Raw genomic sequence first — 12,133 nt, forward strand, 5'->3', positions numbered from 1 at the left:
CTTTAGGTCAAAAAAGGCGAATGTGGGCAATTATGTGTGATTTATACAAATCAAATGCTTAGTGCAGGGTCCTGCACAAAAGTAGGTGATAAATGCTAGTTTTTATTAGTCTTCAGAGAGACACTGATCACCGTGAGCTCTTGCCTATATTAACATGTCCCAAACCAGTGACATAGGAACTATAATTATCTCCGTTTTCTAGCTGTGCACACTGAGCACAGAGAGGTTAAGTAACTTGCCCACGTCACACAGCTTGTAAGTGGCACAGTGGGAATTTGAACCCAGGCTGACTGGCTCAGGCGCATGTTCTTAACCACTGCCCCTGTAGACATGACACAGAGTGTCCAGCCACAGAGAGGGAGAGCCAAAGGGCTAAGCCTGGTCTCTGAAGAGCCATTTCTCTCCCCGTCTCCCCACAGACCCCTGAAGGCATTGTCATCAAGCGGGACTCCCTGTCTTCTCACAACCAGTTTGGCATCTTGGCCTTGTCTTGGAACATCCCAGAGCTGGTCAAGTATGTCAGGCCCTCCAGGAGGGGGGGGTTCAGGGCTCCCCTACCCCAGGAGAGGGAGTGGGGGGCTGCTAGGTCTGGTCAGATCACTAGCCTGCTTTCGCCACAGCATGGGGCAGTGGAAGATCAACGCCCACTACGAAGATTCTCCGCAGCAGGTCTTCTCTGCTGAGTTCGAGGTGAAGGAATATGGTAAGAGGAGCAGGGGGGCCGTGGGAGCGCGGGGAAAGAGGGGGGAGCACGTAATTCTGGACCCCATGCTGGCTCACTCCCCACCATGATCTGTTCCCCCAGTGCTGCCCAGTTTTGAGGTCCAAGTGGAGCCGGAAGAGAAATTCTACTACATCGATGACCCAGATGGCCTGAAGGTCAACATCATTGCCAGGTGAGGGACAGGGGAGGTGGCCAGGAGAGGGACCAGCTAGGGGGAGGGGCTCAGCCACAGCCAACAGAAGTTTGGCGGAAGACTCATCTTTTTAAGGAGGGGAGAACCTGAGACTCTCCCCACCTCACAGGTTCTTGTACGGGGAGAATGTAGATGGAACAGCTTTCGTCATCTTCGGAGTCCAGGACGGTGACCGGAGGATTTCATTGACCCAGTCCCTCACCCGTGTTCCGGTACCTAACAGAGGCCCCCTCTAAGTCTCCTCCACGCTGAGCATACTTCCTGTCCCCATTGGCGCCCCTCCCGCACCTGAGCCCCTCTCCCCCCGCCCACCCCGCCTCCGCTGAGCCTTCACTGTCTCCCCCAGATCAATGACGGTACTGGGGAGGCCAAACTGCGACGGCAGGTCTTGCTGAACGGGGTACGGCCCTCCCAAGCCGATGCCCTGGTGGGCAAGTCCTTATATGTGTCTGTCACCGTCATCCTGCACTCAGGTGAGGCCAGGCTGAGGGCAGAGGCCCGGCACCACCGCACGAGACTGGGAGGCCCAGCAGGGAGCAGGGCCCCCGTCCGACAGGGCTGGCCCAGTCTGCGGCCCAAGACCCGGTCTGAGAGGGGAGGCTCGGTCTGAGGGTAGATATTCAGAATGAAGATGGGATCCAGTTTACGGGGGGGGGGGAGATGCAGCCCGAGGAAAGAGGCCCAGCGTGAAGGCAGAGTCCAGTCTGAGCGGGGGAGGCCTGGTCCTGAGGGGTGGCCCAGGACCCCGTCCTCACGACCGGCCCCCCCTCAGGCAGCGACATGGTGGAGGCAGAGCGTACCGGCATCCCCATCGTGACCTCCCCCTACCAGATCCACTTCACCAAGACCCCCAAGTTCTTCAAACCCGCCATGCCCTTCGACCTCATGGTGAGACCCCGGGCGGGGCTGCGACCCCCCTCCGCTGCTCCTGAGCGCGGCCGTGCCTCTGGGTCTGCCTGAACCCCCCCCCTCCACCTGGCCTGCCCCCACAGGTGTTCGTGACGAACCCCGACGGCTCCCCCGCCCGCCACATCCCGGTGGTGACCCAGGGCTCCAAGGTGCGCTCCCTGACCCAGGCGGACGGTGTGGCCAAGCTAAGCATCAACACATTCAACAACCGGCAGCCCCTGACCATCACCGTGAGTCCAGGCCAGACTCGCGACCCCACGCCGGGAGACGGGGGGGCTTGATTTTGCAGAGCAGGGTCCTGGCGTTTGCACAAAGGGATCCCGTCCTGGGCGTACAGGGGGGTCCTTTCATGTGCATAAAGGGATGTGCCATCCACAGAGAGATGTTTTCATTTACACAGAGGGGCTCTTTTTTTTTTTTTTTACTTTATTTTTACTGAAGTAGAGTTGATTTACAATGTTGTGTTAATTTCTGCTGTACCGCAAAGTGATTCAGTTATATATATGTATATGACTGAATATATATATATATATAACTGTGTATATATATATATATGTATATACCTTCTTTTTCATAGTCTTTTCCATTATGCTTTATCACAGGATATTGTATATAATTCCCTGTGCTACACAGTAGGACCTTGCTGTTTATCCATCCTATATAAATATCTAGTAGTCTGCATGCATAGAAGGGTTCTTATCTGCACAGCAGGATCCCACTTGCTGCCTAGACATCTTATAAGGACCCTTGCAGTGGCATTGCAGCCACCCGGATAATCCCATCTCTTCCCCCATTTCCTCCAGATCCTTAACCTAATCTCATCTGCAAAGTCTCTCTTGCCACATAAAATACCATATTCCCTGGTCCCAGGGATACGGGTGTGGACATTTCTGGGGGGGGCCAGCGTGCGTCTGTCTTTCCTCGCCCAGGTACGCACGCAGAAGGAGAACATCCCAGAGGCGCGACAGGCGACCAGGACCATGCAGGCCCTACCCTACAACACCCAGGGCAACTCCAACAACTACCTGCACATCTCTGTGCCCCGAGTGGAGCTCAAGCCTGGGGAGACTCTCAATGTCAATTTCCACCTGCGCACAGACCCCAGTCACCAAGCCAAGATCCACTACTACACTTACTTGGTCTGTGGCTTCCTGGAACACCCAGCATCCCCCGGGAGCCCTCTGTGATCCCGCCCCACCCCACCCCCACCCCCATCCTCCCTCTTACCTTTCCGGTGCTTATATCGACCCGTTCTCCCCAGGTCATGAACAAGGGGAAGCTGTTGAAGGTGGGGCGGCAGGCGCGAGAGCCCGGCCAGGACCTGGTGGTCTTACCCATGACCATCACGACAGACTTCATCCCTTCCTTCCGCCTGGTGGCCTATTACACGCTGATCACCAGCAGCGGCCAGAGGGAGGTGGTGGCTGACTCCGTGTGGGTGGATGTCAAGGACTCCTGTGTGGGCACGGTAAGCTTTGTGGCATCTCTCTGTGCCCATCTGGGGACTCTCCGCCTGGCTGTCACTTTCCCCATCTTGGGCCCGCTGGCTCTGTGTCTCTCTCTGACCCCTTTTTAAAATTTTTTTATGTATCCTATTCTTTTATTTATTTATTTATCTTGGCTGCGTTGGGTCTCCGTTGCTGCGCTCGGGCTTTTCTCTAGTTGCGGCGAGCGGGGGCTCCTCTTCCTTGCGGTGCGTGGGCTTCTCACTGTGGTGGCTTCTCTTGCTGCAGAGCGTGGGCCTTGGGGGCGTGGGCTTCAGGAGTTGTGGCGCACGGGCTCAGGAGTTGTGGCGCACAGGCTTAGTTGCTCCGCGGCACGTGGGATCTTCCCGGACCGGGCCTCGAACCCGTGTCCCCTGCATTGGCAGGCGGATTCTCAACCACTGCGCCACCAGGGAGGCCCTCTCTCCAACCTTCTGTATCTGTTCCTCTCCCCCATTTGCAGGGTTCCTGCCTCTCTCTTCTTCTTTCCTTCCCCTTCTGTTTCAGTGTCGGTGTCTTTTTTTTCTTCCAGTTTTATTGAGATGTAACGGACATACAGCACTAAGTTTAAGGTGTAGAGCATAATGATTTGACTCACGTACATCATGAAATGATCACCACATTAAGTTGAGTGAACGTCCATCATCTCATAGGGGTACAGAATTAAAGAAATAGGAAAAATAACCTTTTCCCTTGTGGTGAGAACTCAGGGTTTTCCTCTAATGACTTTCATATATAACATACAGCAGCATTAATTATATATATTTGCATCTTGTACATTACACCCCTGGTCCTTATTCATCTTCCAACTGGAAGTTTGTACCTTTTAACCACCTTCCTTCAATTCCCCCTCCCCTTACCTCTGGTAACCACAAATCTGATCTCTTTTTCTGAGTCTGTTTGTTTGTCGTGCAGTATAATTGACCTACATCACTATGTTAGTTCCTGGTATACAACATAGCGATTCGATACTCCTCTACATTTCAGGATCTTCACCACGATGAGTGTAGTAAGTGACCATGTGTCCCCATACGGAGATACTACGTGGTTATTGACTATATTACCCACACCGTACATTTCATCCCCAAGACTCATTCATTTTGTAACTGGAAGCCTGTACTCGGCGTCTCTCTTGCTCCTGGTTTGCTCTCTTTTCTTGACTTTCCGCCTGATCCCGGTTCCGCCTGCCTCCCTTCCTCTCTCTCCTTTCAGTCCAACCCAGGACCTCCTTTGTCTTTGGCTCCCAGAGACCAGGGCCTTGCGGGGCTGACTTCTCCCCCCCTCCCCTCCAAACCTCTCCCCCCGCCCCACCCCTGACCATAGCTGGTGGTGAAAAATGGCGGGAAGGAAGAAAAGCACCATCGGCCCGGGCAACAGATAACCCTGAAGATCGAGGCTGACCAGGGGTCCCGAGTGGGGCTGGTGGCCGTGGACAAGGGCGTGTTTGTGCTCAATAAGAAGAACAAATTGACCCAGAGTAAGGTATGCCCCCCGCGTCACTGAGGTTGGCTTAGAGGTGGCGTTGGGTTGAGGTGGGAATGGCGCTGGGGGGGAAAAATGGGTTTGAGTGTGGGTTAAGTGTAGAGGTCCGAATGGACGCAGATACGGGGATGGGTTGAAGTCAAGTTGACGGTGAGAATGTGGATGGACAAGGGTCCAAGCTGGGGATGGTCCCGGGGATGGACGCAGCTCCAGCTCTAACTCCAGATGGTCCACCATGGCCGGCCAGCCTGGGGACCGGGATGAGGACGGATGGGGCGGGGTTGGATGGACGTGTTGGCCGGTCGGCGGAGGCACGGCGGACCCGATCTCGCCACACTCTCGGCCTCCACTCCCCCCTGCAGATCTGGGACATCGTGGAGAAGGCAGACATTGGCTGCACCCCAGGCAGTGGAAGTGACTATGCCGGCGTCTTCACGGATGCAGGGCTGGCCCTCAAGACCAGCAAAGGCCTACAGACCGCCCAGAGGACAGGTGAGGATGCAGCCAGCAGCAGGGCTAGGGAGGGGCAGGGCCTCCACCTCCCAGATACTGAGAACAGGTTAAGGGCAGGGCTCTGGGATGGGGGTGGGAGTACTGAAGTCCCGCCTCCACCACCGTCTAGCATATTACTTCTTTCGGAGCCTCAGTTTCTACATCTGTCAAATGGGAGCAATAACACACCGACCTCACGGGGGACTGCTCTGGGGAGGAACCCAAGGACACACAGTAGATACCTAATCCATCTGGTTCCCGGTCCACCTGCCTTTAGATCCTCAGTGCCCGAAACCAGCCGCCCGCCGACGCCGCTCGGTGCAGCTCATGGAAAAGAGGATGGATAAAGGTGGGAGCCCTCCGTCGGCGCTCGCCCACCGCTTCCCACCCGAGATCCAGCCCCTACGGGATCCCAGACAGAGAGGGAGGGGGAGGGCCTGGCCGTGGGGAAGTTCTCCCTGGAGTCTGTCCTGAGTGCCTCCTGCTTCGAGGCCCGGGCTGAGGGCGCGCGGGGCGGGGGAATCTGTGCTCCCACAGCTGGTCAGTACAACCAGGAGCTGCGCAAGTGCTGTGAGGACGGCATGCGGGACAACCCCATGAAGTTCTCGTGCCAGCGCCGGGCCCAGTTCATCCTGCAAGGCGACGCATGCGTGAAGGCCTTCCTGGACTGCTGCGAATACATCGCCCAGCTGCGGCTGCAGCACAGCCGCGACGGGACCCTGGAGCTGGCCAGGAGTGAGTCCAGCGGCAGGGAGGAGGCCCCTGTCCAAGGGAGGAGGAGGTGCCTGTCCAAGGGGGGAGGAGGTGCCTGTCCAAGGGGGGAGGTGCCTGTCCAAGGGAGGAGGAGGTGCCTGTCCAAGGGGGGAGGAGGTGCCTGTCCAAGGGGGGAGGTGCCTATCCAAGGGGGATGGTGCCTATCCAAGGGGGGAGGAGGTGCCTGTCCAAGGGGGGAGGAGGTGCCTGTCCAAGGGGGGAGGAGGTGCCTGTCCAAGGGGGGAGGTGCCTGTCCAAGGGGGGAGGAGGTGCCTGTCCAAGGGGGGAGGAGGTGCCTGTCCAAGGGGGGAGGTGCCTATCCAAGGGGGATGGTGCCTATCCAAGGGGGATGGTGCCTGTCCAAGGGGGATGGTGCCTGTCCAAGGGGGGAGGAGGTGCCTGTCCAAGGGGGGAGGTGCTTGTCCGAGGAGAGAGGAGGCACCTGTCTGAAGAGGAAAGAAGCCTTCAGATGAGGAGCTAGGTGATTCAGGTCTGAGGGAAGAAGAACCCAGTCCAGTGGGGGCCTAGGTCCTTCTTCCCTTGCCTGGGAGGATCATCCTGTCCCTGTCACTGTCACTCTGAAGTTTGACCTTAGCAGTGCCCAGGACATCCATGGTCTGAGGGAACGTTCTAGAGGATAGAGCTGGTCACACTAGTTGCCAGTGGGAAGACTAAGATGGGTTCTAGCCTTGCTTTTACCAAAGAAAACTAATTCATGTTGCCTTCCAAAGAGAGGTGCCTAACTTATGCCTAATCAATGTTCCTTCCTTCATTCATTCATCTGGCTCTGGATGTACACACTTGAAACTTTATATCTCAGGCCAAGTCAGTCTTAAGCAAAGCCAAGAGAAGCTTCTCTTAGAAGCCCATTTCAAGCAAAACCAGAATGGTCTCCACCACAAAGTGGCATTTACAGAACTAACAAGAGTCCCCACTGCCATCTGCTGAGAGGCAGAGGACCCCGGTGTGAACTGATCCCTCCTTTTTTAAAACATCTTGTAATATGTCTTAATTAAGAGGAGGACTTTTCTGCCAGGATGGGCTTTGTCAAAACAGAATATTTGCAGGCACCTCTCAAAGGCAGCCATTGCCATAGTGGTCAAATAGGTCTAAATTCCTTTATCTGGAAAGCTAGCAACTCCTCCAACCCTCCCCCACTCCAAAGACACACAGATTCGCACGCAACACATATGAACAAAGACTTCTACTTGCAGTCTCTTTGCAAATTGCAATAACTAGACATGGTGCTGTCTGCTCCAGTGACCCAAGACTTTTCTTTCACAAAGAGGAAATTTGGTCAAAACTTCTGATTTACTGGGGTATAGTTTACACACACGGGTGGTTCTTTTGTTTGTTTGTTTGTTTTCCAGCATTGTGTCATTTCTTTAGCCAATCGGGGTGAGACAGAGGCTTGATTAAAAGTTAGTACCCCAAGGGCACTTTGATGGATTATTCCAGAGTATGGGTGGATTTGGGCATCTATGGAATTCCACATACTTTGTCGTTAGGCAGACCCAGAGCCAAATTGAAATCTGTTCATCATTTTTTGAGGAAAGCCCAGCCAGAGTTGAACCCTATTCCAGCCCAGCTTCGTTTACATGCTGACGGGGTCAAGCTGGCTCTTAAAGGCCACCATCTCTTCAGCAAAATCTCCATCAAGTCTGGGGAATCTCTCAACTCACCCCATTGCTTTCAGGATGGACTTACCATCAGACACAGCAGGCATGGTGCTTGGGGGCCAATGATGCTTTTAGAGGCACATTCATGTCATGCAAATGTTTTCATTCCCTTGAAAATCAAAGATGGGAAAAAAAAAAATCAATCCAGTCCAGTCTGGCTTATTTTCACCTTTCTACCAACAGAATTGTAAAATATGATTTTTAATTTTTTTTTATGGAGAAAGGAACCCCCAGAGGCAAATGTGCCTAGGGTCCCCCCAAGTGATCACGTGACCCTGAGTGTGTCGCTGCTAGGAATCCCTCTGGGGTATTATAGAGATAAATATCTAAAAGGGGACAGCAGGGAAAGTGGGTCTGTCTTAACTCCCACCCCCCACAGGTGACCTGGATGATGAAATAATCCCGGAGGAAGACATCATTTCCCGAAGCCAGTTCCCAGAGAGCTGGCTGTGGACCATTGTTGAGGACCTTAAAGTCGCAGACAAAAATGGGTAGGCTGGGATGCTCCCACTTCAACCCACCCCCAGGCCGGCCCCTATCATCACCCCAGACTGGACATTGAGTTTGCATGCACCTCAATGCCCCCTCTTTTCTGGAATCATTGTGGATCACGCAACCTAGCCTAGAAGAGTTGGGGCTACCTACACGTGCCCACCTGCCAGCCCCCCTCCAACCCTGTCCCTTGGGGCCCCTCCCTACCAGCTCTCCCCCTCCACCCTGCTAGGTATCTTCTAATGCCTCCCCTCCCCGATCCAGAATCTCCACGAAGCTCATGAACGTGTTTTTGAAAGACTCCATCACCACTTGGGAGATTCTGGCTGTGAGCTTGTCAGACAAGAAAGGTGAGAGAGGATGGCGGCCTGGTCCTCAGGAGGCCAGGACCCCAGACCCCACCCCCCGGGCATTTTCTCATTCCATCCTGACAGATCCTTTGTTTCCTGGTGGCTGACACTTTCCCCTGGTTCCTGGAGAGGCATTAGAGTGTAGAATGTGAATGACATTGTGCTTTTTGTAAATAGATTTTAGTTTTAGTGCAGTTTTAGTTCAGAGCAAAATTGAGAGGACGGTGCAGATTTCCCATAAACCCCTTTCCCCACCGCAGACACAGTCTCCCTCACCGTCAACATCCCCCACCAGCATGGTGCATTTGTAACAATCGAAGGATATGCATGGATACATCATGGTCCCTGCAAGTTCTTAGCTGAGGTCAGGGTTCACTCTTGGTGTTGTACATTCTATGGGTTTGGACAAATGTATAATGACATGTATCCACCATCATAGTATCATACAGAATGATTTACAGCAACAAAAACTTTGCAGGGGTGATGTTGCCATGATATTGGGTAAAGCAATTAAGAAAACATAAAAGAGGAAGCGGGATGAAATGAGTGATTGAAACATTGGTGGTTAGATTGTGAAACACGACAAAAAAAGGTGTATGTGTACCCCCCCTGCCCTTCCACCCCACCGCCACCAAGGGCTGGGTGTGAGACCCTGACACACCCTAGCCAAATGTGGATGACTTACAGCAGGTCTGAGAATGGGGCAAGGAGAGTGAGGCACTGACTTTGAATGCAAGATTAAGTGGGTGCCAAAAATCTCAGTCACCAAGATAAATCATATTTTCATGCAATAGGTTTTTTTTGGACAAAAATCAAAATGAATGCAAAAAAACCCATGTCCAAAATATCCAAATTTTAAATGTAAACCAGCACCGTGCCGAGCCATAATGGAGTTTGAGGTAAAAGGAAAGATGTGTCCCATATGCATGTTTTATGTATATTTTAAAGGTAAATTTTTTTCCAGAGCGTTAAAGTACTTGAAAAACTATTGAAAACACTAAAACATTTTAAAAATAGGTGTATTAAAACTCACAACATTAAGTGTATTTTATTTACACCAAACTCAGAATTTAATATACTCTAGTATAAGTTTGTTTAGTTGTAATTTATCATAAATTATACTTTATTATCAATTTAATCTCCTGGCTTCAAGATTTTCAAAATCTGCTTCTTTGCCTATCTTGCCTCTAACGGAAGGAACTGCAATTTTCTGCTAATTTCTCTTGAACAAGTGATGATGGCAGATGAAATCATATACACAGTTTTCCTTCTGCCTGAGACTCCAAAGCCACTCAGCACAGTTCTAGTTTGGGGCCCCCATCCCTGTTTCAAATCAGAGCATCTTCATATTTGCCTGTTGTACATTTCCATATATCGAGATTCTGTGTGAGGTTCCCTTTACCTAAAAAAAAGTTCCTGCAGCTTGAAAAAAAAGAAAGTTGAAAACCACAGTCAGACCCTTGCCCCTCAAAGCCTATTCCCTGGACCAACTGCAATCTGGTAAAGTAGCTTTACCAGGGAGTTTGTTAGACATTCAGAATCTTAGTCACTCCTGACCTGCTCAGTCAGAATGTGCATTTTATTACATGATCCCCAGGAGATTTGTAAGGACATGAATGTTGGAAGAGTTCTTCCCTGCACCAGCATTTCTCAGTCTCATCACTGATGTCATTCTGGGCTGGGTCATTCTTTGTGGCAGGGGTCTGCCCTGTGCAATATAAGATGTTGGGTATCTCCATGGCTTCTACCTGCTAGATTCCAGTAGCAACCCATCTCCCTAGTTGTGACATCCAAAACGTCCCCAGATATTACCAAATGTCCCCAAGGGGGGGGGGGGGCAGAATCCCCGTGGTTTTTAGATCTTGCCTGTGATATCTTTTCAACATCATTAACTCTCTACATATTATCTCATTTAATGCTCACAACTACCCTATAAGGTTGGTACTATGATTCTCCTACAAATGAGAACACTGCAGCCAGGGAAAGAAGGTGACTTGCCCAGGATCACAAGTGAATGAAACTTTCAGGAATCCAAACTTCAGAATAAAGACTGTAGCATGATAACCCATAGAACTTGAAATTTTTAGACTTGTGAGGTATTAGGAATTAAAGAGTCAGTAAGGTTAAAAGCAGGGAGCTTCCCAAACCCAAGTGCCTGTGTCCAAATCCCAGGTCCTCCTCTGGGCAGCTGTGTGGCCTTCGTCAAGTTACCCAGCCTCTCTGTGCTCATCCATAAAATGGGCACAATAGAAATAGTACCTATTCAAAGTGTTGGGATTTTATAATAGTGACAATAGTACCTGACACATTGTAAATTGTTCAATGAGTGTGAGCTATTATTTTTATTATTGGAGTCGAACATACTTTAGGGATCAAAGTAAATGCCTTTCGGAGATGCATAGACGCTTCCTTAAATGACACAAAGCAGGCATCAGAAGTCATGTCTCTCTTTCTTTCTTTTTTTTTTTTTTAATTGAAGTATAGTTGATTTACAGTGTTGTGTTAGTTTCCGGCATAGTCATTTCTTTTTAAAAAAATATTTATTTATTTATTTACTTTTTGGCTGTGTGGGGTCTTAGCTGCAGCGCGGGCTCTTCGTTTTGGTGTGAGGGCTTCTCTCTAATTGTGGTGTACTGGCTCCAGAGCACGTGGGCTCTCTAGTTGTGGCTTTTATGCTCAGTAGTTGCGGGTCACGAGCTTAGTTGCCCTGTGGCACGTGGGATCTTAGTTCCCAGTTCAATCCCAGGGATTGAACTCATGTCCCCTGCATTGGAAGGAGGGTTCTTAACCACTGGACCACCAGCGAAGTCCCTCATTTCTTTTTAACTAAGAGATTTAAAAAAATGTATTAGGTTTTCAGAAACAATTGAGCAAAAAGTATACAGAGGTGCCATGTACCCCTCTCTCCCCCAGATTCCCCTATTGTTAACATCTTGCATTAGTGTGGTACGTTTATTATAATGGATGGGCCAATACTGATACATTATTATGAACTGAAGTCCATAGTTGGCATTAGAATTCACTCTTGGTGTTGTACATTCTATGGGTTTGAATAAATACATCATGACTTGTAGCCACTGCCGCAGTATCACACAGAATAATTGTTTCACTGCCTTGAAGTGACAGGAATCGTATATCAGAACTCATTCTTTTTTTGGTTCTCTTTCCATTCTTCCTTCCATCTCATTCAAGGAGAAAAGCTAAGTCTAGTGCAAGGATGTCTTCACCTTGTCTCTAATTCTTGTTTAACTCCTTTTTTTAAACAAAGAGAGAGTGTTCTAGCTTCCTGCGGGCAGCACAAGCCAACCAGTATTTAACAAAAACGTTTTGTTTTCCTTGAGGTAACCTCCTGTTTATAGCACAAGAACCTGGGTTCTCATGCACTGTAGTAAATTAAATTTGAGTTTAAAAATGTAAATAGTAGGTAAGAAATGGTAAATTAAACCAGTGACTATAGCAGACCCCCCGAGGGTGATGAGTAAATGACTATAGATTGGTAAATAAGGATTTTGTTCAAGCCTCTGATTATTATTTTTTCTGCCATTGAAGAATACGAAAAATTATCAGGTCTTTTT

General features: G+C 50.4%; 1 protein-coding gene across 1 annotated transcript in view; it reads left to right on the forward strand.

The window, feature by feature from the left end:
- C3 (complement C3) overlaps window positions 1-12,133 on the forward strand; it is a 35,392-nt gene that overhangs the window by 3,432 nt on the left and 19,827 nt on the right. Inside the window, exons 5-19 of the mRNA XM_059062669.2 lie at window positions 420-514; window positions 621-703; window positions 806-896; window positions 1,027-1,129; window positions 1,264-1,390; window positions 1,690-1,805; window positions 1,910-2,056; window positions 2,756-2,965; window positions 3,088-3,294; window positions 4,634-4,792; window positions 5,155-5,284; window positions 5,562-5,633; window positions 5,822-6,019; window positions 8,096-8,207; window positions 8,473-8,558. Of these exons, the coding sequence (XP_058918652.1) occupies window positions 420-514; window positions 621-703; window positions 806-896; window positions 1,027-1,129; window positions 1,264-1,390; window positions 1,690-1,805; window positions 1,910-2,056; window positions 2,756-2,965; window positions 3,088-3,294; window positions 4,634-4,792; window positions 5,155-5,284; window positions 5,562-5,633; window positions 5,822-6,019; window positions 8,096-8,207; window positions 8,473-8,558 (1,936 nt within the window). The remainder of the gene's footprint in view (window positions 1-419; window positions 515-620; window positions 704-805; window positions 897-1,026; window positions 1,130-1,263; window positions 1,391-1,689; window positions 1,806-1,909; window positions 2,057-2,755; window positions 2,966-3,087; window positions 3,295-4,633; window positions 4,793-5,154; window positions 5,285-5,561; window positions 5,634-5,821; window positions 6,020-8,095; window positions 8,208-8,472; window positions 8,559-12,133) is intronic.

This window comes from Kogia breviceps, chromosome 4, assembly GCF_026419965.1.
Source record: "Kogia breviceps isolate mKogBre1 chromosome 4, mKogBre1 haplotype 1, whole genome shotgun sequence".
NCBI classification, from domain to species: domain Eukaryota; kingdom Metazoa; phylum Chordata; class Mammalia; order Artiodactyla; family Physeteridae; genus Kogia; species Kogia breviceps.